The sequence below is a fragment of the Octopus sinensis genome, linkage group LG18 (genome assembly GCF_006345805.1).
Source record: "Octopus sinensis linkage group LG18, ASM634580v1, whole genome shotgun sequence".
Taxonomy (NCBI): domain Eukaryota; kingdom Metazoa; phylum Mollusca; class Cephalopoda; order Octopoda; family Octopodidae; genus Octopus; species Octopus sinensis.
In genome coordinates this window covers 52,176,683-52,204,040 of record NC_043014.1, presented here as the reverse complement: position 1 = coordinate 52,204,040, position 27,358 = coordinate 52,176,683, and the positions used below count along the sequence as shown (strand labels likewise).

At 33.9% G+C, this 27,358-nt stretch overlaps 1 protein-coding gene across 1 annotated transcript in view; it reads right to left on the bottom strand.

Annotated features, from left to right (window-relative positions):
- Window positions 1-502: 502 nt before the first annotated feature.
- Window positions 503-27,358, bottom strand: part of LOC115221274 (neural cell adhesion molecule 1-like) — an 832,228-nt gene continuing 805,372 nt past the window's right edge. The window contains exons 6-9 of the mRNA XM_036510603.1: window positions 23,003-23,150; window positions 13,113-13,400; window positions 1,021-1,142; window positions 503-565 (exon numbers count right to left, since the gene is read on the bottom strand). Coding sequence (XP_036366496.1) covers window positions 503-565; window positions 1,021-1,142; window positions 13,113-13,400; window positions 23,003-23,150 — 621 coding nt within the window. The remainder of the gene's footprint in view (window positions 566-1,020; window positions 1,143-13,112; window positions 13,401-23,002; window positions 23,151-27,358) is intronic.

Here is a 27,358-nt window from a genome sequence, read left to right as displayed (position 1 = left end):
TTGTTTGTATACTGTCAATCTACCCGAACGTGACAGTACGGGTGTCACCGCCGCTGTATAGCCCTAGGAAGCATCAACGCCTCCTGATATATATATATAGGGTCCAGTTTTATGTTAAAAGCTTTCCGTTTTCCATTGCTCAAAAGCAACTGATATATTTGAATTTAGACAACACATGCGTGCTTGTTGTGCACGTGCGCGTGTGCTTATGTATCTCAAAATTGACACAGAGCTAGTTATTTATATAGCCTTCTGCTCCAACATGCATCTGTAATTGCATCAGATTGGCATAGATTTTTGGGGTTCGAAAACCGATTTGTACAATTGTGAAAAACTTCTCTTTATTTCATATCATTACATCGCGCTTTTGGATTGTTCGACGGGAGAATTGAGGAAATTTATTCTCATACACAACAAAGAAGTAAACATGAGCATGCACACAAACAGACGTACACAAATATATACCAAATATGTCTACACTCGAATGAGATTAGCAGATGATTTATTCAATTCGTGAATCGTAGTTATAGGCATGATTTTTCGGGTGACCTGGCAAGTGACTTTTCTATATTTGCATAAATTTGTGAATATAACAAAGTGATGTATAATGTTCAATATGTTTATTAATGGAAACATGTGCATATATGTTAAGCTGAATGCCACATAAAGATTGTTACGAAACGGCTGTAACCGTATGAAAATCTTATGGGAAATATAAATCAATCTCCTCTGCTTACATCACATTCTAATTTAATGATATATACTGTTTAATTATAAACGAGGGGTGCCGAAATGTTTCTGGCGCTTAGAAGATCACGAAGGACCTGTTTGGAGGCCCAAAATCCCAAGTTATTTTAAGGGGCTTAGAAAAACTGAAGGACCGCTGGAATAAGTGTGTGAATTTGAGGGGAGAATATTTTGAATAAAAGTATAATTAATTGACACGTTTGTATTTTCTATTCTCCAAAACCAGGAACTTTTCAGCATCCCTTCGTTTGTATATATTATATATTTACTCACCATTCGTAGTAATATCTTGTTGGAAACGAGTTGACTGGCTGACCAAACAGTCCATGAAATCCGATAAGCCTCGCTGTACTCGCTTACTTGCTCGCTTGTTATAACTACCTTTTTTGGTATAGCTGTAAAAGAAGAATATAAAAATATTAAATTCATATAAATTTTAACGCCACAAAGTATTGCGTTCGGTTTCATCCTGAGTTTCTATTCATTCCCTGAGAATCTTTAGTATATTTTTACACATCGACATTTATTAGAATCAGCTACATGCTTTTAAGATGTTTTTTCACATCGAATTATGAAAGGTCATGAAACATGAAAGATTGCTACAAAAATTCATTGGACTCAAAATTTTAGCACATTTATATTGTAGTTGTTTTCTATACTTTTAACCATTCTTCAATAAAAATACGTATTTTGGTGATTACAGCTATTTAATCTCCAAGCAGTAAAAGGACGATTTCTTTCAATCGACTAATTCTATTCCTTGAGATTTCTGATCTTGTAGATTATTATTATTATCATCATCATCATCATCTTTGTATTTTGCTTCCATTTCTTGCTGAGTGCCTTCCTGACACCTAGGATACAGAAACTCTCAGATTGTTCAGTTAGAAAGTGATAGACAAAAATGGAAAAATAAAAAAATAACAAAACCTACAAAATAAAGGGGCAAAAGACAAGAAAATTCACAGCAACAATGCACTTCTCAGTACGTGTGACGAACCGGTTAAGACAATCTGTTGCACTTCCTGTATGGATGTTAAGCCAGGGATCATTCTCGAATAATGTTCAGTTCTTTTTAATCATTTCCAGCGCTTCTACAACCACTGGTATTGTAATTGTTATGAGATGTCACTTCTTTATGATTTCGATCAGCTAGTCTTTATATTTTCTGACCTTATCAAATTCATTTGCCGAGATATTATGATCGCAGGGTAAGCTCATGTCAATCAATAAACATACTTTATTGTTTTGGACTTTCACAACAATATCTGGTTTATTAACTTTGATGGTCCGGTCTATACATACTGGAAAAGTCTCAAAGGATTATTACATTTTCTCCCTGATTTACAGCTCAAGTTGGTGCTTGTACCATTTGTCAGCAGTTTCGATTTCTGATTATTATCATCATCATCAACATTATAAATAATAATTATTATTATTATATTTTATATTTATATTTTATCTAGTTTCAGCTCACATTATTATTATTATTATTATTATTATTATTGAGAGTGGTGAGCTAGCAGAATCATTAGGACGCCGGGCGAAATGCTTAGCGGTATTTCGTCTGCGGCTACGTTCTGAGTTCAAATTCCGCCGAGGTCGACTTTGCATTTCATACTTTCAGGTGCGATTAAATAAGTACCAGTTACGCACTGGAGTCGATGTAATCGACTTAATCCGTCTGTTTGTCCTTGTTTGTCCCCTCTGTGTTTAGCCCATTGTTGTTAGTAAAGAAATAGGTATTTCGTCTGCCGCTACGTTCTTAGTTCAAATTCTTTTATCCATTCGGGGTCGATAAATTAAGTATACGTTACGTACTGGTGTCGATCTAATCGATACATCTCCATCCTCAAAATCGCTGCCCTTGTGGCAAAATTTGTACCTATTATTATTAGTATTAGTAGTAGTAGTGTTGACGATTGCAACAAACAATTGGCGCCTTTTCTGCTTGGATTATACTACTTATCAAACCAAAAGTGCAGGAAGAGGAGCAGAGTTCGTACCTTCTGCAAAAATCGTTTTCCACCTCTTTGTATGTGTTCTTTCACAAACTTGAGCACTCTTCGAATATTTTTTCCTGAAACTATTTCCAAGATAAGGTAAAATTTTAGAAAGTTTCTTCTCAGCTATTTTGACACTATTTCTAAAACTTCCAATCACAATCGCTGCTATTATAATCTTTCTTGTAGCACTTACTTCAACGTGGTACGGTATTCTGCTATTTGTTATTTTATTTTCTGATATCGAATAAGCATGAAACGCCGATCGCTATACAATTTCCCATCGGAGACTTCAACATCCGTCTTGCTGTGTTCTATTCTTCTTTTCGTTTGTATAGCAGAAGTGAAGTCACTTCCGCATGTTTGCCGGCTTGAAATTCTATGCCAACTAAATGGTAATAAAGATTTTTCTTTGCATCCAAAACTAAATTTACCGCAAAAATTCTAGTGTATTATTGCAATGATATTCCTGTATTCATTCCGTGTTCATTTTAAGTTTGCTGTTGATGGGTGAGAACGTAATTCACATTGTATCGATGTGAATAACAGCACATCCTGCATTTTAAGCAGAGTTACTGCCGATCTATTGTCCTCTTGATCTAAATATCTCTTAAAACTTTTTTACTGCGGAAATCATTTAAATCCGCTGAAATTTTCATTACACTTAAATGCAGAAAGACCAATCTATCTTTTGTTCAGGAATGTCTTGTTTGAAATTATTTTTTTATTCAGATATGTGAAGTTTATTGAAGCAAACTGACTTGCAGGAAATATCAATTCTATGTTTTGGTAAATATTTGATATTGTTACTCGAATAATCATTAAAGCTTATTGCTGTACTATATTTAGGAGATGAGGAATTATGTACTTTATTTACATTGGACGGATATATGTCCTGATGTTGTTTCTTGTTAACACAACGTTTCGGCTGATATACCCCAAGTCTTCATCAGGTGTCTTGCAGAAATGTCGAACCTGTGTTCTCATTCCTAAAGTATTTTCTTCTTCTTCTTCTTATTATTATTCAAGTCACTGCCTGGAATCGAACTCGGAATCTTGGGGGTCAATAGTCCGCACTCTTAACCACTACACCCATGGACATATGGCATACTAATACTATAAATATTTTTCCTCTGTCTTGGCAAGATCTTACTTAGTCAACATACTTCAACAGCTTTACTCTTTTACTTGTTTCAGTCATTTGACTGCGGCCATGCTGGAGCACCGCCTTTTAGTCGAGCAAATTGACCCCGGGACTTATTCTTTGTAAGCCCAGTACTTATTCTATCGGTCTCTTTTGCCGAACCGCTAAGTGACGGGGACGTAAACACACCAGCATCGGTTGTCAAGCAATGCTATGGGGACAAACACAGACACACAAACATACACACACACACACACACACACACATATACATATATATATACATATATACGACAGGCTTCTTTCAGTTTCCGTCTACCAAATCCACTCACAAGGCATTGGTCGGCCCGGGGCTATAGCAGAGGACACTTGCCCAAGATGCCACGCAGTGGGATTGAACCCAGAACCATGTGGCTGGTTAGCAAGCTACTTACCACACAGCCACTCCTGCTCAGACTCTGTTACTATCACATTTAAAATATTAGCCCCGGGTTACTTTTAATACCACATTTTGACCATTTCAAACTCAATCTTCGTTTCAATCCCTCTGAACCTGCCAATGACGCAGTCAGATCTACGTTTATATATTTTGCTTGCTACTTTATTGCAGTCGTTTAGAATATAAAGAAGCAATTTCGTCTTTTTTTTTCCCTCTGAAATTTGCCAAGTTTTTCCCTTCACTATATTTGTAGTAATAACTTGTTTATGGGAGGCTCTATAATAATATAATAATAATAATGAAATTATTGTATACAGTGCTCAGGTGCACCACAACTTGTCAGAAAGTGCATATAAAGTACATGCAGTAATGTAGAAATGTCTGGAAAGTGAACATGCTTGTGTGTGTATGGAGGGGAGAAAATCAAGTGTAGTGTTGGCGAATCTCAGGAAGCATGGAAGTTTTGAAGGATGCAGTGCTCCGACAACTAATAACCGATGCCGGCAGTTTGTTCCACGCTTCAGCAACTCTCAGCGTGAAAACATATTTCCTGAAGTCATGGGAGCTGTGCTGTTTTCTTACTTTGTAAGAATTAGCGATCATTTCAGGTCTCTATATCTCTGTCACAGCCAGCATTTATTACTTTAAAAAACCTGATTTATCACTCGAATTGACCACATAGTGAGTTCTTTCTCTCCAGCTATTCCTTCAGCCATTTTTCTTTCTATTCCCAAAATCTCTGACCCTTTCCTTGATTTCTGCGACTTGTCTAGTTCTACCGAATCTTTTCCCAGTCGGAAAATATAGCTATTCAAAGCCAAAATCACTGCACCGATAGTTCCTTATAGACTTAAGAAACGTTTGCGTTTTCCGTCTTGAAAATAATGTTTTTCGATATTACATCGCAGGTTGTGTTAAGAATATGATTGTGAAAAAGCTTCTTGTTCTCCTCACATTTTCATGTCATTTATGTATTGCTTTTGTCAGCTCACATTGATGGAGTAATATTCAAAATCACAAAACTGCGTGGGTCGCATGTTGATTATCTCGGTAATCTTAACTCTGTTTTGCTTTGTGACATGTCTATTTCCCAGAATACACCTTTTAACATGTAGCGATACCGCGTTAATTTACTTCTTGTTATTTTAGTATCTTGTGCACCCCCGCCTCGGCGCTTGCTTCCTTTATCCTATGTCTGTGATTTAATGTTAAAGTATTTCGCTGACTTATTTCGTCATATATATCTTTTCGAATTCTCTTCATAACAGACAGAACACACTTATTGAACTCAAACTGCAGAAAAATATATTCACTAAATTTCCATAGTGTTTGAACAACAGGAGAATCACAGTGTTTTACATATTTTGGTGTAAAATTTCAGATCATCTATGTTGTTGTCGATAGTAGTAGTATTAGTAGTTCTTGTTGCTGTAACGGTAGGTTTTTACTAATACTATTTTCTTTGTGACGATCACTTGATAATAAACTGCTAAGGGCAAGTACAATATTGTCTACATACATATGAATACACACACATACACATGGATGTATTCACACGGAAGCGCACACGTACACTTATATATATGTATATGTGTGTGTGTGTGTGTATGTGTGTGCATGCGTGTTAGTAATCTACCAGACGTCATATTCAAAGACTAACAGAAACTCTATTACATTTCACATAAGCTCCAAGCTGGTTTCCAATTTAACACAAAATCTGATTTTCATTTTCAGTAAAGTCATGCAAAAATATAAGTGTAATGTCAAGGAACTAAAAAAAAGTCACCAAAAACTAGTAAAAGTGTATATATTTGCTAAACTTAATACATGAAGCAATGCAGAGGTGATTGTGATCAAACATGGCGGGCGATCACTTTTTTTACGTGTAATGAGAAATAACAACATATTGAAATTCGCAATCAACATATCTGTTAGTTTAATATGTTTTAGTATCTAAGTGCATATCAATACACTGAGTTGATATATATCTTATGTATAACTTTTTTGGTGGGGGAGGCGCGCATAATGTGTGTGTATATATATATATATATATATATATATATATATGATTATATATTTGTGTGTGTGTGCGTCAGTTGATACTCACTCACGTGCACACATTTCAAACGGACACACGCATACGTGTGTGTGTATATATATATATAATGCGGATTATTAAACCTCTTATAGGGATATTTTATCCAAGATTCACTGGTTTAGTATACTATATTTTGAGGAGATATTTTTTCAATAAATATATTATATATGTGAAGTATATTTGCCATCTAAATGTGGCTAACCACTAAGGGTGGATGCTGCTGTAGCTTGTAGTCCCAGGAGAACATATTCTCCAGCTGGCTATTATCACACCTTCTGTGCTCTGTCAGTATTTGCAAAGGGAAGCCATCCTTCTCCTGGAGCTACAAGCTACAGTAGCATCCACCCTTAGTGGTTAGCCAAATTTAAGTGGCAAATATATTTCATATTGTCGTGCAGCTACTGTTTATACCTCATTCAGAGCCTTTAATTAAAATATTGCAGCTTGAGAATCCTTTATATATGAACAAATCTATCATTTGTTTTTGTAATATAAAGCGACCAGTTCTTTCAGGTCATAGACGATGGGTTAACATACATCGTTGATGTAGCGTAATGACGTAGAAGATCTTGCTACGGCGATGGTATTATGTCCAAATAATATGCTAATATCCAAGTTGTTTGTATGAACATGAGCACCTGAGATAATCTGTGCAGCATTTTACCTTGTCTTGTTCGAATGTATACAAATCTGTCAAACAAGACAGGACACAACCACACACACACATAGACGTTTACAAAAAGAGAAGTGATAGTGACCTCGAAGTTTCAGCCAGGAAGTTTCTGACGTATTGCACTATTAGCTTAATGTCAATTTGTTTTTGCTACGACTTAACAATAAAGAAACAAATGTTAATGTTTATGTGTGCGTGGCACTGACCACTTCCATTTTGATTTAAAACATCATTTGCTAATTTTGTATGTAGTTAAGAAGAGTGACTTTATAAAGCTATCTGCTTATGTCCTTACCAGATCTGAAATTCGAGGCTTAAAAGCAAAGTTTCTTTTCCCAACATCACCAAAAAAAAAACAAAACAAAAAATATCACATCTTGACCGAGGAAAACGAGATTGAAACCAATTTATAAGTCATGCTATATTCTCAGCGACTCTCGTAAAGAGAATTAAAAACCCATTACATTCATCTTTACACAAAAAAATATCAACAACAAAAAAATGAACATAGCGAAGTTTAATAATGGAATAGAAATATATGGAACTAAATAACGAAAGAGCTGGAGAAAAAGATTGAAGAGAAAGTTCATACTCCCCTCACTAAATCATTATACTTGGAAACCACATCAAATAACATCGCATTTCTCAATTTATTGTGTATGGTCTGTCTGACTGAGCGTGTAGGGCGTGATGGGTGGCTTCTGTGCGTGCGTGTGTGTTTGTGTGTGTGTGTGTGTGAGCCTGTGTATGTGTGTTTTTGTGTTAGTTTCTCTTTTGTATTTATTCAATAATGAAGTGAACGCAGGAGTTCTGGAAACACAATAACACATTTACACATATACTCACCCCTACGGACACAAACACACACACACACATACTCATAACACGTAGATTAATATACACACACATATATTGTATATATATATATATATATATATACACACAGATGTATGTTTGTATGTATATCCCTCTGCAAGCCTATACATACAAGCACAGGCACGCATATATGTACTACATACATACATATATATATATATATATATATGTAGACATATCTATAAATATCCCTCTCCATGCATATACGTACATGCACACGCACATATATATGTAATACTTACATACATATATATATATATATATATATATGTATGTAAGTATATATACACACACACCCATATACATATATGTGTGTTCATATGTAAGTATACATACACACATATATGTGTTTATATGTAAGTATACACTCACGCATATCCATAAGCTTTATGCATATCGGCAGACGCATATACATCCAACAATGGTTGCATGGCATGTAATATGCGCCAATTTCCGTTACTGAAAACGTTTATCATATATTTTTCTTTACTTTCCTACAAATGCGCTATTTTTTTCCCTTTTTCATTGTATATTCTTTTATTTTATGACAGCTGTTTATATCCAGACTGGGTTGAGTTTCTCTCTCTTTTTTTTTATCCCCCTCTTCGTTGTTATCAAAAGTATATTTATCAATGATTGTTGTTGTTTTTTTTATTTCCATTGCGTTGCTCTCTTTCTTGGTTTTCTTTTTCATCCTCTTCTCCTAATTTAATCAATACTTATTATTTCGAAAATGCACTTCTAGGAGTAAATGCTGAAATAATATCACTAAACAAATAGCGTTTTTTTTTTTCCCCTGACATTATCTGAAAATAAAATGGATGTTCTTTTTTCCTTTTCCTTTTTTTCTGAGTATTTTCTGTACGTCTTCTGTTTCTGCACATATGTAAGCCGTTATTACTGAGAAATGAAGTATATGATCTGTCTATCGAGTATTCAGACAGGACACACAATACTTTTAATACTCAATAAGCATTTGTAAACCTACGTTCTACACGACCTTAGTGTATTCCGTGAAGCCATTACGCCTTATTTATCGAGTTTTATGCTTTATCTCTCATTTATTTTGCCATTAGGCTGTGGTTCTACAGGAGCACCACTCTGAAGAAAGTTTACGGGAATAATTCGAGCCTAATACTTAGGTTTTAAATGGCTGCTACTTATTCAATCAATCCCTTTTAACGAATCGCTATGCAAGGGAGCCTACAAGGCATTAACCCCGGTTCTCAGGCAGTGATGGAGTCCTAACACAGATACATATATACAAGTATATATATATACATATATATGACGTCTACCAGGTTTAGAAATTAGGCTTTGGTCGGCCTGAGGCCATAGTTGAATATACTTGCCGAAGGTGCCATACAATGGGACTGAACCCGAAACCTACTGATTGATTGCGAAGCTTCTTACCAGATAGCGACGCTTTTGTTTGGTCACAGATGATTAAATGCATCCTGTTGAATGCACCTCTATCGTATTATATTCTGTCTCCACCTTTCCCTATGTGATGTTTAAATCTGAGTAGAGTATCAGGCAACCAATATTCACACACACACACAGAAGATTGGTCGTCAAGTGACGCCGTGGTCCAAGCACATACACACATATATACATATAGATATCTGCTAATGAGGATTTGTTCGGCCTGAGGCTATAGTAGAATAAAAAGAAGCAAATATGTCATGGAGTGGGATTGAACACGGAGTGGGATTAACACACAGCAACAACTGCGCCTATATATATATATATATATATGTGCAGGTGGCACGTAAAAAGCACCCAAAACACCCACGGAGTGGTTGGCGTTAGGAAGGGCATCCAGCTGTAGAAACATTGCCAGATAAGACTAGAGCCTGGTGCAGCCTTCTGGTTTCCCAGATCCCTGGTCGAACCGTCCAACCCATGGTAGCATGGAGAACGGACGTTAAACGATGATGATGATGATGATGAATCGACAGAGGCGATGCTTGATTCACTGGATGAGCTACATGTATGTATATATATAAAATTAGTTTTGCATGCACATATATGTATTTATACACGCATATATATATATATATATATATATATATATATATATATATATTATATATATATGCATACACGTACGTGTGTCTATTTATGTATATGGCACATGGAAATGAAAGAGAATAAGTTAGCGAAGTGAACCTTTTAACAACATCTGCAATACATGGTTGTATTTTCCTGTATAATTATTTTCTCACACACTTCACCTATGTATAATATATTTTCAAACATGAACAGATACATACACTTCCTATTGCTTAAAGCATGAAATTATCATTTCCGCTAGGGGCTGCAGCAAATGGATCTCACACTACAAGATATCATTAAAACATATCCAATAATCCATTTACACGAAGAATGTTTTCCTGCCGCTTAATATCGTCCATATTGACTGCACGAGCGTACACAGATGCTCAACATCACTAAGTTTCGCCATTGAAATAAACTCCCTTTTACAGGCACTTATTGCTGGATTGCTTCAAATTAAAGGCTCCCTTGAAGCATCCATCAGCTGTCATATGTCGTTGCACTTTATCTAATCGCTGCTTTATATTCCATATAATTTGATGCGTTCCTTCATACCCTAATCGTCAGCTGACTACTTACGCGCCTGCTACTTATCCTTGCTATCTATCTATCTATCTATATATATATATATATGTGTGTGTGTGTGTGTGGCATGTTAATCGAACTACTCATATACGTTTGCTATACGAATTTTATAACCCTCTTCAGACCACTTTACCTAGATTAAAAAGAAGATTATCATATTAGTTTCTTCTATCGATGTGAATGTAATATATGGGAAACGTATTATCTCCGTTGGTAAGATTTAACATTGACGACGAATATTGAGAATTTCGAAGGCAAATTACCATCATCATATTCATTATCTTAATAACTATTATCCCCATTAGCAACATAGCAACATCACCTTCATCCTCTTCTGTCTTCTCTCCATCACCACCGGCGTTCTCAATATTTTCATCATTATCGTCATCAATACGACTAATAGCATAGTCGGCACTTCCGTCATCAGTATCATTAGCGTCGTCATCTTCGACGTCATCAACTCTACTGTCCTGCATGTGGTTGTGGTGATGGTGATGGGGGGTCGCTTATCAATCGTAGCAATGCCTTCAGGTATAACGTGTCTGTGATTGCGATCGTCAAAATCCTTAACATCTTCATCAAAATGCTTATCAGCACCATTTTTAAAACTTACATTCGTATCACCCTCATCTGCATTATCGTTCCCATTCTCATCGTCATCATCCTCAGCATCATTTTTACACTCGCCGTCGCCAACATTACCACCATTATCCTCAGTAGCAAAATACAAATTTTCTGGTGATCCTCTCCCTGCCCCCTCTTGCCTATATGAACAGCAACAGCAGCCGTCCAAGAAATTGGGCTGGAGATTTCCATTTTCAGAGACTTTAAGGGCCACCTCCTAGTGAGTCGGGCGTCACCGAAGAGCCCTCGACTACAACAAGCCGACCAAAGTTTTTTTTCCAAGGTCTGGGGGTCTTCCGCCCCTAAGCCCTAGACCTTAACATCAACAGTAGCAGCAACCACAATATAAGCTGCATCTTTATGATCCCTATCTTCAAGATTATCATCATCATCATTACGATCATCATTACAATCGTCTTTATCATCATAATCATTTTCCCCGGCATTATCATTAATACAAAACTAGTAACTTTCCTCTCCTCGTACTGTTCATCATCAGCATCACCAAGAGCAACAGTAGAATCAACAGCATCATCAGTCACATCCCTGTCGTCGTCATCATCATCATCATTACCATCACCACTCTAACCAACATCACAACCATCTCCATCAATATCACCATCTTTATCAAAGTCTGTTATTTTGTTCGACATCGCTAAGATATAAAATTGCTAACTTCCAAAAACATTTACTTAATAATTTGTTCAATTAATGTACGATAGTAACAAAAATCAATTGCAAAAAAAAATCGATTGATGGTATCGAGAAGATACTTATCAGAATGAAAATAAATAATTACTAAGCTACTTTAAAAAACAAATATTTCTGATAAAGTGGGATATAATAAAAATAATCCACAGCCGATCTCTCCATATGATGTATTAAATGCTTAGGTCGTCGGACAATTGCTTAACTGGCCGATACTTCGAAGTCACTCTCAATAATATTTAAGAATGATAAATCCGTATTTTATGAAATGTATTGGATAACCCATGAGATTAACACAAAACTGTTTCTGCATTAAAGCAAAAATTAACACACACACACACATATATATATATATATATATTATATATATATATATTTGCATGTATGTAGGCGGCGAGCCGGCAGAAGCGTTAGCGCGCTGGGCGAAATGCTTAGCGGTATTTCGTCTGTCGTTACGTTCTGAGTTCAAATTCCGCCGAGGTCGACTTTGCCTTTCATCCTTTCGGGGTCGATAAATTAAGTACCAGTTACGCGCTGGGGTTGATGTAATCAACTTAATCCCTTTGTCTGTCCTTGTTTGTCCCCTCTATGTTTAGCCCCTTGTGGGCAGTAAAAAGAAATATTTGCATGTATGTATATATGTATATATATTTATATGTGTGTGTGTCTGTGTTTGTCCCCCTAGCATTGCTTGACAACCGACGCTGGTGTTTTTACGTCCCCGTCACTTAGCGGTTCGGCAAAAGAGACCGATAGAATAAGTACTGGGCTTACAAAGAATAAGTCCCGGGATCAATTTGCTCGACTAAAGGCGGTGCTCCAGCATGGCCGCAGTCAAATGACTGAAACAAGTGAAAGAGTAAAGAGAGTATCAATTTGTGTGAGCGTATGTGTATGTTTGTACGTGTGTAGGGACGTAAGTGAAAATGAGACGTAAGCTAAATTGTCAAAGACATGTCTGAGTCGGTACTAAGTATTTTTCTCTGTTTTCGATTTCAGTACTATTTTGCTGGTATTTCTAGCACGTTGCCCTTCTGTGTAAGTGTCTCAATGTAGTGAGATGTACAGGAAAAATCATCAAAACTGTACCTTTTCTTAATAGTTAAGGCACTCCACTTCTTTAACAGATAAAATAGAAAAGAATTTGTAAATTCTTACCAGTAAGATTAACCGCATCGTTAAACTGGCCATAGCGATTGCTCGCTAAACATTCATATTGTCCCATATCAGTAATAATCAGGGGTCGTATCGTCAACTCGTGTTGAATTTTTGAGCTCTTCACTTTGCTGAGCCTTGTTGTTCTTCCAGAAAAGTCAGTAATGGCATTACCGTTGAAGAACCAGCTAACATCGGGCGTAGGACTTCCTTCCACCATGCAGATAATAGAGAGTGTGTGGCCTGGTCCGGAATAAATAACATCTGTTTCGATTTCAGCAGTGGGTTCATCTGAATGAATAGAAATAGATACATATAATGTTGAGGAAACACGTATGTACGAGGAGCATTGCAGAAGTTTTAAATCAATTTTTAACAGCCTTAGATTATTGCAATTTTAGTATATATATTATTATCATATATGTAATAACTTGATCTCTCAACTGTTTAGTTTAAAATGGAGACTGACGAACGGATGTAACACCACTTTCAACACACCCTACTGAATACGGCTGGTTTTGTTTGCTTCTCTCTCTCTCTCTTTATATATGTATGTGTATGAGTGTCTGTGTATACATGCATATATATATATATATATATATATATATATATATATAAATGAAATAATGGAGTTGAACGACGAATTAACTTTAGAAAAACATAGAAATTTCCACACGAAAGCACGTGATCTCTGCCCTTGGCATGTAGCTTCAACCGTGTTTTTCTGACGGGAATTTGCTACCCAGGTATCGGTTAACCGAGTTATCCATAATAAGATAATTCATTCAACTACTTATATATATATATATATATATATATATATATGCAATCTATGTGTGTATCTACAGTTATTGAATAAAATAAGTTAGATAAGACCGAATAAAAGAGAAAGAATTTAAGGTAACATAGATGAAGCGCTGCAAAATTAAATTTTATGAAATTGATTGATTTTCATATAGACTCGTTTTTCTTCTTTTAGTGTAGTGATTTAACATCACCTGTGTCAAGGAATCTTAACAAAATTCATAGCAAGGTCAAACCTATTCAATCTCTACTTGCAATATATTTTGATAGCAACACAAAATTATTTCTATGAAGAAATATTCATATAAAATGCCATTAAAGTCAATTAAAAGGCTCCGAGATTGCAAAGATTCCGTTCTTCCGGATTAATTTATTGCGTATAAAATAAGCTGTTTGTGTGCATGTTTAATTAGATAATCGGAGTTTATGACGACGTGTGGTTGACTGACTCGCAGCCATTTGTATCTTGAAAGTTTAAAGAAACAGAAAAAATATTGCACTGAAAAACCTACATTTTTTTAACCTCCCTTCATTTTCTATCTGTTTCCAAACTACAAAATGGATGCTACAATTTAGAATATATCGCACTTTCACGCATAGGAATATTATAATTACAACGGATAAGTGGGATGGAGGGTTCATGAAAGTATAAAACCAGCGAAATATACAGAGGGTAGACAAAACTATGTTTGCTATAGATGCTACGTTCTTAATACAAATAAGAAAAAACCCACAAAGGAACAATGATCCCTGTATTCAAGAAAACTAACATTTATGAAAGAGAGCGGTAAGTCTGAAGAAACTATAAGGCAGAAGAAAAAGCAACAGGCGTTTAGAAGAAATTTATATAAGTATTGAGGAACACCAGAATGCAATATCAAATCGATTGCATGGAAAGGTACTTCTTCTTTTCAATGAAAATAGCTCAGATGAAATTTGAGGGCAGAAATAAACAAAGTCAATTTACATAAGTGTTAACAAACAGAAAACAAACTTGTAACAAAAGGAATTTGGACTGCGGCGCATAATTAGTGCCCTAGCATTAAAAACAATGAGAATGTGGATTGAGACATGAATGGAAACAGGACAACTGAATATCTAAAGTTTGTGAGAAAATAAATTACAGATTTCCAGGGTTGAAAATACAGGTATTTTCTGATTAGTAATGTCAATATCAGAAAATAGCAACAGAAAACGACGTCAAAGAAAGACAAGACAAACCTGGATGTACATAGCTACACAGGCCAAGAGATCAAGACTGGATAATGTTGAACTATTTGGAAACAAGGGTGATATACTTTGTATAGATAAATATACTAATGTATTCGTAAACGTATGTTCGGTTATTCCTTCTATCGTTGTTCTTTTATTTATTCCGTTATTAATATTATTCAGATATTTCCTTCTCTTTAAGTATGAACGGGCGCATATTCTAATCTCAGTTTCGTATAGCTTGCTTAAGTTATATGTATTTTATGCCACAATATTTTCAGTTGTTTCGCAGCTGCGGCATAAAACTTGACGTTTTCTGAATGTATAAGAAGATTGTCTTCCATTATACAATTTTGGCCGAATCCAGTAATTTTCCCCGTGACTGTTAAAGTATTAGCCCCTTGCGGACGAGGAATAAAAAGTGGAGATTTCCTTGAAATATTTTCATCCATTGGAGATAGGGTTAATCTATTTTTATTCCTAAATCGGCAATATTGTTCTCCATTTATTCATAACATGTTGAACGTATTTGATTTTCAGTAGTGTTCCGTTTCTTCTAATCGATTTACGAGACCCAAAAGGAGATAATGTAACCCTAAAGGAAATTCAGAAATCAATAATGTACATATTCTAATATAATCGATATCGGATTCTTCAGCACCAAAAATCACACAGCTCTCTCTTTACACTTGTCACCCAATAATGTAAAGCAAACACGAACACTAAACAATTTGTTGAAACGCGATCGGTTTTCTTTACACATTTTACTCGTGCAAGTATATCTGAGAAACATAAAATCATACGTAGATTATTTCCCGCTAATTTCTCAATATATCCGTCTTTCTTTTCCTTTCAAACACACACACACACACAATCTCTCTCTCTCTCTCACTCTTTACTTGATAAAGGAAACATATATATGTAGATAGGCATTTATAACTGTATTGTGTAAAAGGTAGAACGCACACACATATCTGTATGTCTGCGCGTCTAATATGAATTCTATGTGTGCCTATGAATGTATGCATATCCATAATGTGAAATTATGTCGGAACACATGTTATATTTCTGGATGGTCCTTTTGTTTTGCCAAATGAACACACGCATTACTTATTAATTCTTTACTTCTCTTTTACTCTTTCTATTTTACTTGTTTCAGTCATTTGACTGAGGCCATGCTGGAGCACCGCCTTTAGTCGAGCAAATCGACCCCGGGACTTATTCTTTGTAAGCCCAGTACTTATTCTATCGGTCTCTTTTTCCGAACCGCTAAGTGACGGGGACGTAAACACACCAGCATCGGTTGTAAGGTAATGCTAGAGGGATAAACACAGACACACAAACATATATACACACACATATATATATATATATATATATATATATATATATGTATGTATATATACATATATAGAACATGCTTCTTTCAGTTTCCGTCTACCAAATCCACTCACAAGGCATTGGTCGGCCCGAGGCTATAGCAGAAGACACTTGCCCAAGATGCCACACAGTGGGACTGAACCCGGAACCATGTGGTTGGTTAGCAAGCTACTTACCACACAGCCACTCCTGCGCCTATATTATTGTTCTTATTTTCGAGTCATATTTTTAAAAATATTTTTCACCTCTCCTGTAACCTCTCCAGTAACTCTGCATCTCACGTGTCTTCTGTATATACATATATGCATAAATACGTATACATATACCAATGTATGTATATTTAAAGAGGGTGAGAGAGAATGTGAAATGGGTGAATTATCATAGAAATCCTTATAAAATGATCATATTTTAGCCTATTTAATATAATATCTGCAATTTAATTATCTTTTAATTTTATTGACTTATGTATATATACTTCAATTCTGGGGTTAACTCTATGCGTCTTTGCAGAGGATACATTTTAAGACCGTGTGGTAAAATAATAGGGTTGTATAGTTTGGAAAACATTCTATTAATGATATTCCATTAAAAATTTGATTACAGAAATAAATATTATCACAGGAAAAATACTACCAAGAGAAAAATAAAAATGAACTTTAAATGCAGAAAAAGAAACACGCCAATATCGATATAATATTTGCCACAATATTGCTCATCACCCACTTCAAAACTTTATATCCGAAAATTAAAGTAATAACACACCTATGATGCTAATACTAGGTTCAAATCGATAGCTTCAAATGATATATTCAGAGCTAAATTAGGGTTTTAATATTGTGTCTTAGCTGGTTCGATTATAAACTTTTGCGCTATTGCGCGTTCATAAAATGCTAAATGGTGATAAAAGATAACGTACATAAAAATAGAAAAAGACTTTGAGATAGAAAATGAGATTCCGCCCTACCCACCAAATGAGAAGCGCATATGACATTAATGGCCATTTTATCATAAGGTTTTCTTTTGAAATAAAAACGCTATTATTCAACATGTAAACTTTAAATTAAATGTAAATATTGTATTACTGTATATTGGTTTATTTAGATGTTTTACTTTCCATGTCATTGAGTTCATAGAGGGTTTTTCTTGCCGCTTTTTACCATTAACAACTCATGTTATGTCGCTAAATAACATGGAAAATATGAATTGCTGTTCAAAAGTATCGATATATCTAATAGCAATAAATGAATCGGACGAAAATATTTTCTACGCTGTGATGTTAAACATAGATCTATTTTTTACATTTTTAAATTGGAGATAATTTATCTGAGAACATTTTGAAGGGAAAAATATATCATCCATGGCCACTGTTATAAATGGTATCATACATTACTATCAAAGAAACGCAATATATATAATTACATCATTTATAATTATTCTAATTAAGATAGAGGTCAAATGATTGTTGCGTACGTTTCGGTGAACGAATACTATTTATTAAACATTACGTTATGAACTCATGCAACAAATTTAATGTTCGTTCAATGCTAACTTTGTTCTTTAAATTTGGATCATTTTATTTAATAAATTCTCATTGGAGGATAAATTTTTACAGCTTCAATGGCGTATCAACAATCGGAGAAATGGTCAGGTGGGATAAATTAAAATGAATTTAATTTATCTCACCTGATCATTAGTATATTGTCAGACAGACAATATGCAAGAGAATTAATCAAAGTAAAATAACTCCTACAGTTTGAAACATGTTTCTCTCATAGATAACATTGAAAATAATGTTTTTCGCGGCATTTTATTACCCTAACAGACAAATGTTCATGCAACCAGCTCGAAGCGGTAACGAGGGAAAAAACGACAACGTAGAAAAAATGTGGTACGCTAACCTGCAACCGATTTCATTCTGACACTATTCTCCCTTTCACTACGCCTCTCTCTCTTTGCATATATATATATATATATATATATATTTATATATATATATTATATATATATATATATTTAATATATATATATATATATATATATATATATTTTATATTATATATATATATATATATATTTATATATATATATATATATATATATATAATATTTATATCTATATATATATAGATATATTTATATATATATATATATATATATATATATATATATATATATATATATATATATATATATTATATATAATATATATATATATATTATATTATATTTTATATATATATATATATATTATAGATAGAGAGAGACGTATGTTTCTGCATATGTCCGTAAATATATTGAATATATATATGTATGTATGTATGCGGCTCTGTATGTGCGTGTATATATATATATATATATATATATATGTAGGTCCCGGGTTGAGTCGGGGTTAACCACAGTAAATAAGGTACTCAATACATAGCAGAGTAAATTAATTTATAAAGGCAGATTGTGAAACTTAATTATTTTATTCGTTTGTGATTATAATCATCTTAGCTGATTTGAACCGACTCTGTGTGTGTTACTGTTATAAAATGTTACCAAACAGATGGAAATAACCGGATTGCTGTTGAAAGGATAACTTAACATTTAGAATGTGCTTATATATCTGATTATAGAAACGCTCATTATGCGGCGAAAACCATCGTTCGTTTATTGCATAAGTTGGCTATGAATCATACTGCAAAGTTATTCTAAGAATTGCTTCACTTCGCAAGGAAAATGAAAAGATATGGTGGTCATTCATCGAATCGAACGTAGCAGTAACACGAATATTGTGTTCCTCAATTTAGATATTTAAAAATGCCTCAAGTTAAAATTTTAAACATGCTTATTTTATATACATGTCTCGAAGTGGAAAAGTGCTCCTTTTATACTTAACGGGTGTACAATTAATCTACATTCTGATATTCGAAAACAATATTGCATAGACGTCAACTAAGGAAATCGCTTGAACTTCACCCATCCCCTAATTTCTGGATATATTTATATATATATATATATATTCTTTATTTAAACTTAACAATGATTTTTACATTGCATCAAAATGTAAATTTCTAACAATACAAAAACTATTAACGATTCTCCCAGTGTTGGTAGGAGTTGATATAAACTCTGAAGACTTAAGATTAAAATGTATATGGATTACACATTTGTTAATCTTGAAAATAAATCCGTTATATCTACGCGACGTTCAAACCAGAACTACCACGTTGCCCGTCAATCTTTGATGTAAGTAATAAATTCTGACAGAATATTAGTTTGGCCATTTCCATGGAAACTCTCTTCAAACAGGTATGCACGATCGGGTGCCTAATCTTCTGCAAAGCCGGCCAAGTGAAAACATCTGACTGGAGATGATAGATGGAAACTATAAAGGATCTATAATGTTGCGCCTCAGAAGTACTGTGATTATCTTACGCGAAAGAAAGTAAAGCGTAAAATCGAGGAATTTCGTACAAACAGAGGGAGTCATCAACGTCAAGAGAAGAAATAAACGCTACTAAATGTCTGCCATATATCTTCTGGCGATTGTGAATAGGAGCGCGTTTCCATACAGATATGCACCTACGTTCATAGATATGTGTGTCTCTGTGTGTGTGCATGCGTGCGTAATATATATGTAATTTTACTTATAATACGTAGACACACACATATGTATGTATGTATATGTCTATATATATATATATATATATATATATAGGGAGAGTTCACGAAAAAAACAAAAGACGAAGACAGGTGGTGTACAAAACAAATGTATCAGTATAACGCTCAGGAATAGGAAGTGTTTTACGCGTCGAGCCTATATATATGTATATATGCCTGTATATATATATATATATATATATATATTATATATGTGTGTGTGTGTGTGTATGTATGTATATATTTATATATGTAGTGTGTGTGTGTATGTATGTATATATTTATATATGTATGTGTGGTGTGTGTATGTATGTATATATTTATATATGTATGTGTGTGTGTGTGTATGTATGTATATATTTATATATGTATGTATATATATATATATATAATCAGGGAATCATTTAGTATAGATATATTCGTGCAAATATTACGGAACATTTGTATTCATACTCTCTTATTTTGTGTCATTTCTGATCATATTTTATATATATATGAATATATATATATTTAATGGCGGTGCCCCAGCATGGCCACAGCTCATGAGCTGAAACTAAAATCAATCAATCATATATATATATTTGTGCATATGCATATATACCTAGACATAACTATGTTTGTATACATATATGTATGTATGTGCATACACGTATACCTGAATTTATATATAAACATATACTAACATGCATAAATATATAAATACGTGCGTTTGTGTGTGGGTGTCTTTGCATATTAAAAATTGAATATTTCTTTTAAAGGGTACACTGTTGTTTTATTATTTCTTCTTTTTACGTATGTTTACAATAATACAATATATTTAATTTGGTGCGTGAGAAACTTTTCGATAGTACATATTCCCCGAGTAAATAAAAAGCTCTGAATTTCTGTGGGAATATATATATATATATATATATATATAATTTTCGTTAATAGAAAAAATGTTTTGTTGAAACCTGTATGCGGTTAGAACATAATATTTTTCCTTGTGTGGTTTTATGTTTCTTCTACTTTGACCTTTTCGTATTTTGTGCGTCCCGCTTTAGATTGCATGTAAGGAAAGGAAATAGTAATGTTTTCTTTATGTCTATCATTGTTAATTTTGCATATTTTGATCACTCAGTATGTAATTCGAAATGAAAGAACTATGATGTCTTTTAGCCAGAAACCACGGGGAAAGAGCGTAGCAAAATACGGACGGAGCTTTGTAACGGAGTCAGTTTTGTATTGATAAAGATTTTGGGAAAAGGCTCAAAACGAGGAGTGGATATTGCAGTGAATCAAGAATTGCATTTAGCAACGAACACTATGTAGATATTTCTGGAAACTGCTTCGCTGGCCATGGACAGAAAATATTTATATATATATATGGCAAAAAATAAAGTTGAATACAGCAGAAAATCCTGGTGGATACTTTAAATTTCATATGCTAAATGTTATTGAGTATGTCCATCCTCATATTCATTTATGTGGGCTTATATCATAGTAAGGCTTTATATAATGTTATCGTGGAAGGGGTTTCGTTGATTTATTCATACTGAAGAATGATTCATTTAGTGTTTTGCAGTTGATTATTATATTAGGCATACTAACACTAATACAGGCATTTCAGATACCGTGCCATGCGCGTAATCCTCTGCCCTTGGATAAATCGCCCAGAAACGTACGTAGTAAATGCTTTGAACATGCTATAATTTGATTTGGATTTATTAGGGAAAATAATATATGAAACTTGTGTATTTTTAATCAGTTAAATATGATGTAGGACAATTTCCCATGATTTACTTCAGGACTTCCGAGAGTAGTGGTAAGAAACAGAGTGAACGTTACGTGTTAACCGGTGAGCTGGCCAGCATATTCCGGACAAACTGAACTCAGTGACCAGCTGGAAGTGTTAAAGCAAACTAAATTAAATCTACTACAAAAGAAAACTCGTGGAGAGCTTTGGAGTCAGAAGTTTAAGAAACGGAGCAATTAAAGAAATATACTCCCTCTGATGTTCTAAACTTTTAGTTTAATTCAGGAGTGCGAATAATTTGAAGATAAAATTAACTTTCGCAGGATTTGAACTCAGAATATAAAAGCCGATATAAATAATTCGAGTATTTTATAGAACTCTAAATCCCTGATAGTTCTCCTACCATTCAATATTGATTTAATATACAAAGAGAAAAATATCTGTGAAGATACCTGCGTTTCCGTGATAAATGGTTAAAAAATTTCAGAACGGAAAATATCTGGATATATGACAAGACAACATTTTATTAAAAGAAGAAACAAAACGATATTATTTTACATAATCTCAACTGAGAATGTAAAAGAACCATCTTAAAACAACCATTAAAATGTTATCTACTAGAAGCATGCACATTGAGAAGTAAACAGAGTGAAGCCTTCTTATAGATATCCATTTGACAATAAGATCAAAAGGAATGGCACCATGTTATCTTGGGTAACCATTCGGAATTGATCGAAGAGACACAACGATATCTGAAAGCAAACATATGCCATGTGGTTTTCAACTAAAAAAAAGATGAATCTAGATCAAAAGGAAATGATTAGAGAAGATATCAAAGTGGCAACAGCCAGAAAATTTTCTGTATCCATCACAAAGAATAGACTGAGTGACATTGACTGTAACCGGAAACTATTGCACAAAATATGACCAGCTACCTATCGACTGTTTGACATTTTGGGTTGGAGTGCAGCTTCACATAAAATAAAAATGTCATATCCGATCGAACGCGTTCAAACCACACAGACACACGCCACATACATAAACACACACGCCATATACATACACAGACGTAATCGGGTACAGGCTAATAGAAAAGATAAATGGCTATTTCACTTACAGTGTACAGCTACTTGGATGTAATCGTTTACAGGAACTCCAACACCGTTATCTGCAGTACATTCATATTGACCGGCGTCTTCATCGGTGACGGAGCTGATTAGCAGGGAAGTTCCGTCTAAGTCAACATTTTGTGGTAACTCTCCACCCTGTATTAGAAAAAAAACAATAAAAATATGTGTTAGCCACCATCTTTGTCTTCGTCATCATCATCATCATCATCAACGTCACCAACATTTGAAGAATCTGAGTTTTCACAAAAGAACTCGTCAGTAATCTATTTCTTTACTACCCACAAGGGGCTAAACACAGAATGGACAAACAAGGATAGACACTCGGATTAAGTCGATTACATCGACCCCAGTGCGTAACTGGTACTTATTTAATCGACCCCGAAAGGATGAAAGGCAAAGTCGACCACGGCGGAATTTGAACTCAGAACGTAACGGCAGACGGAATACCTATTTCTTTACTACCCACAAAGGGATAAACAAAGAAGAGACAAACAAGGACAGACAAACGGATTAAGTCGATTACATCGACCCCCAGTGCGTAACTGGTACTTATTTAATCGACTCCGAAAGGATGAAAGGCAAAGTCGACCTCGGCGGAATTTGAACTCAGAACGTAGCGACAGACGAAATACAGTTAAGCATTTCGCCCGTAAGAAGTAAGAAAACGTGGAAAATATGTTAGGATTACATAAGTATGGAGTTCTTACTCATTCTTATAATGGGTTATTGTTCTTGAAGTCATGTCTTTTTGCTTATTTTGACAACTCAGATTCTTATAATGAATATTTCGTCTTTCTGTATGAAACGATTGCATAGCTACATGAATGAAAAAAAAATTGTCATCCATATTAACATCTAATCTCCTCCATTGACGTTAAATATAATCCAACTTGCTGGACTTCGTTTAATAAGGTAAATCATGTACTTAATGAACTTATATAACGTTTAATATCTACGCTAATTTACACCAATAACTCCGAAATAAAGTCTGCAGAAGCAACTTTAGAAATCTTCTAGAAACTACTCCAATTAAAGGAAGAATTCGCTGAAACCAGTAAAAGATAAGAAATAAATGGCACACACATACACACACACACACACACACACATATATATATACATATATATAATATTTATATAAATAATATATATATATATGTGTGTGTAAATATATGTACATATATATATATATATATACATGTTTATAGATATATGTGTGCATATATATATATATATATACATGTTTATAGATATATGTGTGCATATATATATATATATATATATATATATAATATACATGTTTATAGATATATGTGTGCATATATATATATATATATATATATATATACATGTTTATAGATATATGTGTGCATATATATATATATATATATATATATATATATATATATGTGTGTGTGTGTTGATCTCACACAGAATTGAACTGGTGCTTAACAGTCTTCATAAATATACATGTAAGATAATACGAACTAGTCTAACTTAGTTTAGAAATAATAGTCTTTGATTCACATGAACATCTCTGTCTAATATATTTTCAAAATAATTTTGAAGAACTAGCGAGTGCTAGTCTTATAAGATACAACCAACGGATCGTCCACTCATCACCACTTTTTTTTTCTTTTTCCGATATAATTACTAATCAATGGAAGAGAAATAAATGAATTCATAAATAACAATGTTTTCCACTGTCTGCAAAGATGATTTATAATTATTTTTTTTATTAATTTTAACTTATCTTCATTCGGGATGCAATAAAGTATCTGTTACGCGCTTCCTACTTTTCTACAGTATATACTTTTTTTATGTTCGTTTATTAGATGTTCTGTAATGATTCAATGATTTGCTATACGATTTTTTTTATGTTTTGTTACAACTTAATTTTGATAACCAGTCGGTAGCTAGAAAAAATCTATGAAGTTCCACAGTATTTAATTATGCTACGTTCACGACCAAATATGAAATCATAGCTCTTTTAATAAATTTGTTCAGTAGTTCTGACGTTTGCACTCTCTTACGTACTTCAGAGGAAGAATTTTGTGGGAATCATTCCAGTGATATAACTTAGTGTGTGGTGTGTACGTGCATATATATATATATATATATATATATATATATACAATAAGAATAAGCAAGAAGGATATCCACGGTAGAGCAATACAAATAGGGATAAAATGTGCATTGTCCGTTTAATTGGAAAATTCCCTATGTGGCTGAAGATTGTTCGACATTTCAAAACTGATGTAATACTTGCAGTGTTTAATAAAATAAAGTAGCATGAAACAATTGTACTACTCTGCCTTGGATATCCTTGTTGCTTATTCTGATTATAATCACACCATTTGATTTATATGGATAATGCCATACAAAATTCTGATGCCTTTAACTTAAGTACCATATTCATCTGAATCTAAATTTTGCTGAACATATATATATATATATATACACAAAATTCAAAGGACTGACCACTAAAAGTGGGCGGTCAGTATGCTACCCTTATTCAATTATATATATATATATATATATATATATTAGAAGGTTTGGAGATGATGTACAGGTATTTTATATTAGAAAAAATGAGGTACTCAGAAATTCGGATGGTTTTATGTTTACAGATATTTATTTGTATATTACATGTTTTTATACATCATATAACATATATATCATATATATTAGCGCTTTCGTCCATTCTGGTGGACTTTTGAAATTGAACTAAGTTCCCGTGGAATATATATATATATATAGTTACAGACATGTATATTCTGTGCGAATTTATAGGACACAATATATGAATTCAATTTTATCAGAATGACTATAAGACTAGTGAAGGAAATAATGGCGCTGTGGCTTAGATTCAATACAATAAATATGTGAATGTGTTGTGTGCATACGTATGCTGTGAAACTAATAATGACTGATATACTATCTATAGAAGCCTGCTTGTGTCTTAAACGAGAATCTTACTGCAATAGTTGTTGGTGTATCATCTCAAAAAATGGAAGAAAACTGTTGATAATTGGAAATATTTACTACAAATGACTGCTGTTCTAAGCTGGAGTTATGCAACAATGGCAACAACAAGAACAACGGCAACAGTAGCACGAGTGTAGATTGTTGTTTTGCTAACGAGTATCATTATGAAGATATAATACGGGGTAAATCTGTTCTTTGTTGTCTTATCTAAGCCCACGCTGGGCCCAATTGAAGTTCGATGAAACATTTTCTAGCCTTCACCGTGTTATCGTTACATGTGTTTTGGAAGTACATTATGTAATTTTTTCAGTTGTACTATTTGAAAGAATTTGCTCTTTGAAAGAATGCTTTTGTGTAAACAGAAATATGTGTTTTATTTTATATTTTTTAATTCTGTTTTAGATGCATTTATATGTTGTTTGCAACAATGTAGATATTTATGTTTTGAACTCTCAGGGGAAACCATAAAAAAGTATATTGAAACGAACTAAGTAATCCAAAGAGAGTTCACCGCAACAATCGAAATACAAATACTGTTCTTAATCAAACCATTTAGCGCTCACCATATTTTCTGAATTTGCTAGATATGATTGACAAAGCAGCCTTAAAACCCCCTTAAATGACATTAGAAATCGAATGATGATAAGGTAAAGCAGCTTTAGGGTTATGTCTGGAGAAAAGGAGGATGGTCGCGTTGGACACGTTACTTTATGACAAACAATCCGGGCTAACAACACTACCTTATTCTTAAAATCATCGTTGGCAAATCCAAATTTCAGCGAAAAACCATGAAACTTATTAAATTCTTCTGTATAGAGAGCAGATCAAGCAGAGCCATTCTCAAAAGAGACTTAGTAATATATGAAATTAGATTTTGGAGGCATGATCTACTTCGAAATAAATAATCCAAATGATACTTCAGATTTTAACAAAATATCGATAACACGCAGACAGTTGATCTCATCATGCTCTGGAAAAAATATTGTAATATCTTTGTGACAATGATATCTATGTCAAGCATGATTTCATTCAAAAAAAAAAAAAAGGGCGGCAATCTGGCAGAATCTTTAGCACGCCGGGCGAAATACATAGCTGTATATCGTCTGCCGTTACGTTCTAAGTTCAAATTCCGCCGAGGTCGGCTTTGCCTTTCATCTTTTCGGGGTCGATAAATTAAGTACCAGTTATACACTGGGGTCGATGTAATCGACTTAATACCTATGTCTGTCCTTGTTTGTCCCCTCTGTGTTTAGCCCCTTGTGGGTAGTAAAGAAACAGATTTCATTCAAACAAAAATACCATTTCATTCTTTAATTTTCTCCATGGAAATACGATTAAAGTAGCAAAGATTAATAT